The 7,102-nt window shown below is 40.6% G+C and overlaps 1 protein-coding gene across 1 annotated transcript; it reads left to right on the forward strand.

Annotated features, from left to right (window-relative positions):
- The first annotated feature begins 3,897 nt into the window (after positions 1-3,897).
- Positions 3,898-5,791, forward strand: LOC131022585 (transcription factor DIVARICATA-like). The gene is made up of 2 exons (XM_057952098.1): positions 3,898-4,982; positions 5,062-5,791. The coding sequence occupies exons 1-2, from the start codon at positions 4,552-4,554 to the stop codon at positions 5,576-5,578; spliced, it is 948 nt and encodes a 315-aa protein (XP_057808081.1). The 5' UTR covers positions 3,898-4,551; the 3' UTR covers positions 5,579-5,791.
- The last annotated feature ends 1,311 nt before the right edge of the window (positions 5,792-7,102 follow it).

The following is a 7,102-nucleotide window of genomic DNA, read 5'->3' on the forward strand; positions in this document are numbered from 1 at the left end:
AATACGGCTCATCACAACAAATTCATAGCACCACCAACAATTCAGAGCACCATCAAATCAGAGCAACAATTAGAACGACATCATAGCAACAATTCAGAGCACCATCAAATTCAGAGAAACACGCAACAATTCAGAGCAACACACATCAAATTCAGAGCAACACGCAACAATTCAAAGAAAAAATTAGAACAACATCACCTCATCAAGGGATAAGAAACCTTCATCTTTGCATTGTTTATCGGCTATGGCAACACACTCGACCCACTCCTCCGTGCTCGGCTTCCAAGGAAAATAGACAGGGGAGAAATCCATGGGCGATATCACCTCCTCTCCAGTATCGCACCGTGCTTCCTCCATGCCGCCGGGGACCCCAAGTCCATCAGGATACTCATCATCACTGTCGAATTCAGCTTCTAGCTCGAATGGTTGAAGACCACCTCGGATCCAATACGGATCGATGGAAGAGGGGGTGGCGATGGAGTAGGACGGAAGAGGAGGGAGGAGGTGGCTGAGAAAGGAATGGGACGGAGGAGGTGGCTGAGAAAGAAATGGGACGGAGGAGGAGGGAGGAGGTCGCCATAAATTACCATACCTCCACTTGGGGATGGGTAGGGGGAGAGGGGCCAAGGGATGCCCGTTTGCCTCGCCGGCGGCGAGCCCAGCACTCGCAGAGACAATCGCGGTGGGGGGGCAGTGAGGGGGAGAGCGAACTGCATAGGGCCGACGATGGGGCGAGACAAGGGTGAGGGTGAGGCGAGGGTTACCCCACCCATCGTCGTCTGCCATTAAACCACCGTAGGAGAGAGCGGCGGCAGAAAACGAGCGAGAGCGGCAGAAGCAAACCCTGGATCTGAGACTGCAATGGAGAGCGGCGCTTGGGCGAAAGAGAGGAGACTTGAGGGGCCAGAAACCAAATGGGCTCATTTTAGGGTTTCGGGGAAGACTTGGTTAATTGGGTCCTTACTTGAGATGGGTTAGCCTATTAATTAAATATAGTTATAACCCCTAATTATCTTTAATCTTTGTCATTTTTAGAAACATGTCAAGTTTCGTGGAACAACCTAAAAAGGAAAGTGAGTCATGTTTCGTGGAACGGATGAAGTATATCGAAGTATACAATGTCTCACGCTCTATATCATTTAGGGACTCTATTTACTTTCTCGATTGTTTAAGATGCATAATTCTTTTTAAATTTCTTTATCTGAATAAAAAAATCAAAGATTTATTTAATAGAAGAAATGGCCTTTCTTTTCAATCATAAGATAACTATATTCCTTAATCTCATGAACTCGTTGTCATGATAATGAACTTTTTCTTGAGCAAAGGGGAAAGGTGAGCAGACTAATTTGATGACGACACGTGTCCTCACAAGCCCGTACAAGTCAAACCACATCATCTTCATTCTTTACCCTGATTCGTTGTGATTATGAAATTTCTGATAATATCTTTTAGGTAAACTCCGTTATTAATGGTTATTAATTACGAGCAGAGTAAAAACATTCACTAGATCAAAAGAGCCTGCTTTTTGAAACTTAATTATGATGTAAAAATAACAATAATTAAGTGGGCCGAAAACAAGCTAGTTTTAACTCTTCTTCTTCTTCTTTTCTCCAAAGAAAAGAAAAAAGAGAAAAAAAATAACGGGAATCTTGAGTTCTACTTCTGTTTCTACTTTTAATTTATAAAATAAAATAAAAATAATTGGTCTGTGTCAAAAAAGATGAACCATCAAATCAGCATTAATTTGACGCTTTAATATTTTAAACAAATTAAAGATTATGTTACAATCAATAAGCAAACATGTCTGTTATACACGAGGGTTCCTCCACTGGCTTACACATACATATTGAGCTAGATTGCTGAGAATATCACATCTATTTTCTTTTAAAAAATTGTTAGTATTACCAAAGACAAAAAAATGCACTCATACACTAGCATTTTAAGTAATTCGAACCCAACCGGTTAGTTGCATGAGAAACATCTTACCAATAGACTGTATTTCATTTTCAAAAAATCTCTACAATGTCGAAACCCTTCAAACATAATTACCTACGGTTAAATATTATTTTTATTGTAGAATGTATTAAGTTGAAGTATAATTTTGACAAAAAAACATTTATTGCCATAGTTCCAGCGCGATTGTTGCATTCTTGTTGCCGAAATTTTTTAAACGGACTATGGTCAAACATCTTTCAAAGATCCAAAGTTTATTCCAAACATACAAAGAGTTAAGCTATGAAGTTTAATTAATACTCCATATAAAACACTAAAATAAAGAAATAAAAGGTTAAAAATAGAATAACTGGGGTGGTAGACAATGTGGGCGGAACTAAGAGCATCCACAATGGACTTACTTGATAGTGGGGGATCATATTGAGTAAGTAGTGCTGCATTGGGGTTATTTGATAGCCTACTTGATAACATTAGTTTTGATTTTTATGTTTTTCATTTAAATTTAATTGCTCAAATTTAAATAACATATTTTTCTAATAGTTAAATACGCCATTAAACTAAAACATCATTAAAAATTACATAAAATTTAAAAACACCTAAAACATCATAAAAAATTACACCTAAAAGCACGGAAATCGAGGAAAACAATCAAATTTTGAATTTAAAATTCGAATTTTTCATTTTTTTTTATAAAATTAAGGCGCGTGCATTGCACGCGCCTAAATCTCCCCCCATCGTGCATACTCGAAGACTCGAGTAACACTCGAGTAACCCACCCCTGCAACGCCCTACTCGAGTGCAACGCTCTACTCGAGTAGGTGCGTTACTGATGCTCTAAGAGCATCCGCAACGCTCTACTCGATGGCTTACTCGAGTAGAGCGTTGCCATCGTGTAGGGGCGTTGCGGGGGGGGAGGGGGGGTCTACTCGAGCATTAATCAAGTGCTCGTGTAGCACTCGAGCGGCGCGTGTTGTGCACGCGCCTCAATTAAAAAAATATATATTTCAACGGCTTTTAACGGCTTTTTTGATTTTTTTTTCCAACGGCTCTTTTAGTCGTTTGACACCTTTTTTTTCTCTTCTTTTCTCTCTATAAATAATACTTCTCCTTCCCTCATTCATCACAACTCTCTCCTTCTTCCTCTTTCAATTTTTCTTGCAAAATATGGTGGTCTTTCATGCCAACCAGCGCGATACCGGATGGGCTACTACTTGCGTGATGGCATATATCTGGAGTGGCGTTGCTTCGTCAAGAGTCCATCAATGGCAACCAATCCGAAGGAGGCAAGGTTCAAGAAGATGCAAGAATCGGCACGGAAGGATGTCGAACGCGCCTTCGGAGTCCTTCAAGCTCGGTGGGGAATCATTCGAAGTCCGGCGCGCAATTGGTGCGTAGAGCACCTTAATGACATCATGTTGTGTTGCATCATTCTCCACAACATGATTGTGGAGCACGAAGGTGAAGCGGCTCTCAACTGGAGAGATGATGACGGAGCGTCTAGCAGTAGTGCTTCGACGGAGAGTGCTGGACAAACACCGGTGTCCTTCGAGGAATATGTGCGAAGGGATACAATTCTCTGAGATAGACATCTACATGCTCAGCTCCCAAATGATTTGATGGAGCACCTTTGGGCACGTTTCGAACCTCTAGGACCAGAGTAGTTAATTTTTAGAAATTGTTTTTATTTTATTAAAGTTTTATGTAATATTTAGAATTTTAAAATTAATGCAATTTAAATTTGAAATAAATTGTGTTATTTAAATTTGAGCAATTAAATTTTAATGAAAAACATAAAAATCAAAACTAATGTTATCAAGTAAGCTATCAGATAACCCCAATGCGGCACTACTTACTCAATATAGTCCCCCACTATCAAATAGACTATCAAGTAAGCCCATTTTGATGGTCCAATAGTTATTACCAAAACTATCTCACCTCCGCGGTTCAATTACAGAAACGCCCATCTGCAATGACAGATTGTCCTTTTCTGTATTTCATCACCCACCCCTCTCTCTCTCTCCCTGAAAAAGTTTCAGTCAGCTGAAGTCCCCACAGACACCTTCCGACCAATCATTCACGAACACCTTCAATCTATTACACATATTTATGGCTGAAAATCCCTGCATCTAAACAAAACACAAAAGTACAACTAAAACTTCAAAACACACACACACTCAGTAACTATCTTTACCTCTCATCATCATCATCATTCCTCCTGATTGTTAGTACTAAAAATACTGAAGAAACCAACAAAGTTTCACCCAAACCCCCTCTTTGGAAATTCAACTGTTTTCCGCCATCATCACCTGCGCTCGATTCAATCATCTCTGCCACGCCTTTATTTTTTGTTTTCTTCTCTTTACTAATTGCAGTAAAGTAAAATAAATTCCTCCGCAAGATCTGCTCCTTTTTCCCCCAATAAACAGTTTTCTCGAATTTGTTTCTCTTCCTTGGATTTAGGAAAGATTGCGCCCGCGCCCCTTTTTCTCAGATTCCTCACCATGTGTCAAAAAGCCATCAGATTCCAATCAAATGCTCACTAAAACCTCTCTCTATATCTCTCTAGCTGCTCTCCCTCCCCTTTGATGAGAATCGGAGATGAACAGAGAAATCGCGTCGTATCTCAGCAGCACCACCTCGTCCAACTGGCTGTTCGAAGACGGCAGCGCCGTCGCGAAATGGACGGTGGAGGAGAACAAGCGCTTCGAGAACGCCCTCGCATTGTTCGACAAGGACACCCCCGACCGCTGGCACAATGTCGCCTCCATGATCCCGGGAAAATCCGTCACCGACGTCATCAAACAATACCGTGAATTGGTCGATGACGTCAGCGACATCGAGGCCGGCCTCATCCCCGTCCCCGGCTACTCCGCCAACTCCTTCACGCTCGAATGGATGGCCGCCGATCGCACCTTCCACGGATTCAACCACCTCTACAGCCCCGCCGCCGCTAAACGGAACCCCTCCTCCGCTCGTTGCAACGACCACGAGCGGAAGAAAGGGGTCCCGTGGACCGAAGAAGAGCACAGGTTTTTTTTTTTCCTTTAGTTAAGGCCAAAAGTCTTGTGTTCGAGTTAACTTTTCTTTAATATATGTAATTAAATTCAGGCAGTTTCTGTTGGGACTGAAGAAGTACGGAAAGGGGGATTGGAGAAACATCTCGCGCAATTTCGTGACGAGCAGGACTCCAACGCAGGTGGCGAGCCACGCGCAGAAATACTTCATCAGGCAGCTGTCGGGGGGCAAGGATAAGAGGAGGTCGAGCATACACGACATCACCACCGTGAATCTGGAAGAAGCGAAATCGCCGTCGCCGGAAAAGGAGGGCCCTGATTCGCCGCAGAAGTCGAGCTTGATCTTGCAGCAGCAGCGGTGTGTGGATGGGGAGGTGGTCGTCCGAGGCAGGTATGATTCGGAGCTGAGTAATGAGGGATGTGTAATGGGGTTTGGGCCTTCAAACGCCGCCTTGATCAGCCATCTTCAGGGGACATCTTCTTCGCCGTCGATTGGGCTTAATCTGCACCACCATTTTCATCAGCTGCAGAGCATTGATCATCACGGCCTCCGATTAGGACACCATCATGGTACGGTGTTTCAGATGAATCCCACGTCCCGACATCGTTGAGTTCGATCATTAGGATTTTCAGAATTAAGTCATGTAAAAAATTCATCAGTCGGAGGAGATTCTTGATTTCTTTTTCTTTTTTCTTTTTTTCCGATGACATTAAGGTGATGAAGCTACTAATGTACAATTTTCTCCTTTTCCATGAAAAAGGGTTGATGAGGAGCAGCACCTCATCCAATAAAAACTACTATCAATGGGGTTTATTTAGACAAATGTATGTATGTATTTTTATTTTTATTTTTATTATTGTTACCATTGGTATAAGGTTGCTCTGGCTCTAAAAATGTACTAGTATTTGATTCTTGATTAACATTATCTTAAAACATAGTGCAGTCTAATTAAAACAAAACACGTTAATTGTTGATTCTTGTTTTGACATTTCATTGAGTAAAACCGACATTAGCATCCGATGTTAGATCTGTTAATACCTTTCTGGGATTAGATTGATGCTCCCTTATCACTAGTTGCCACTTTTGCCTTGCAAATATATCTCAGTATCTCCCTTTCTTGCTTCTTTGAATGACATTTCTAATGTGAGACCGATGAATTATATTCTGATTTTATCGCATAATTCATTGTCTGCTTATCATAATGTAATTAATTAATTCGATTCTCAATTAGTAACACCATATCTTCCCATAAAGTTATTGCCAGAAAGTTTTCTCCAAAGTAATTAAAGATACCACAGATAATGATCATTTCTTGAGATCTTCAAACAGTTTGGGAGATCCTTCTTTTTATTAGTGGAATGAAACTATTGCAACATTAGATTCTCATCAAGCCTACTAATAATCTAGTGGAATATGGCAGTAAATCTTGAACCGCCTTCACATAATTAATTACCTTTAACATGAATCTGATTAGAATCATTGGCATTCTGCAACCTCTGCCCACACCCAAATTAACCTATGTAGATTAGTGCAGAATTCAAAGATTTGAACCAAATTATTGATGTTTTTAGTTTGATTTCGTGCTCTCCCATTTACTGTTTTTCTCCAAACTGAATCTTGGGAAAAAAATTGGTAGCAGAATTGTTGGTTTAGGTCCCACCCACTAGGCCAAAGAATTTTGGTAAATGACAAAATAACCCCACTCTTTTCTTTTTTCAAAGGGGGCAACTTTTTGCAAGTTGCACCACTAAAATAACCTTTATTGCTTTATTCCGATGTGATATTCCCCCCCTCCTTCTCAAGTATATTTAGACCTCATACCTAATCTCCCCAAAATAAATGGAAAAAAGAAGAAGAAAAATTAAGATTAATGTTTTGTGTTCTTTATTCTTGCTCTCATTAGATTCTGATACCTTTCTCCAATAATGATGTTATTATTGATGCAACATTACTGATTCTGAAAAAGAAGAGAGAAAATGATCGTAGCTGACTAGATCCTTTGTGGCATAAAGTAAGTCTTTGTGTCCCCACACAAAGATGCACAAGAACAAATTTGGTGGGTGCTTTTGGTACATGTATAGCCAAAAGGGTGTTGAACTTGAGGCTTGAGAGTGAGTAATTATACTAGTATAAA

The sequence above is a fragment of the Salvia miltiorrhiza genome, chromosome 4 (assembly GCF_028751815.1).
Source record: "Salvia miltiorrhiza cultivar Shanhuang (shh) chromosome 4, IMPLAD_Smil_shh, whole genome shotgun sequence".
In the NCBI taxonomy this organism is placed as follows: Eukaryota; Viridiplantae; Streptophyta; class Magnoliopsida; order Lamiales; family Lamiaceae; genus Salvia; species Salvia miltiorrhiza.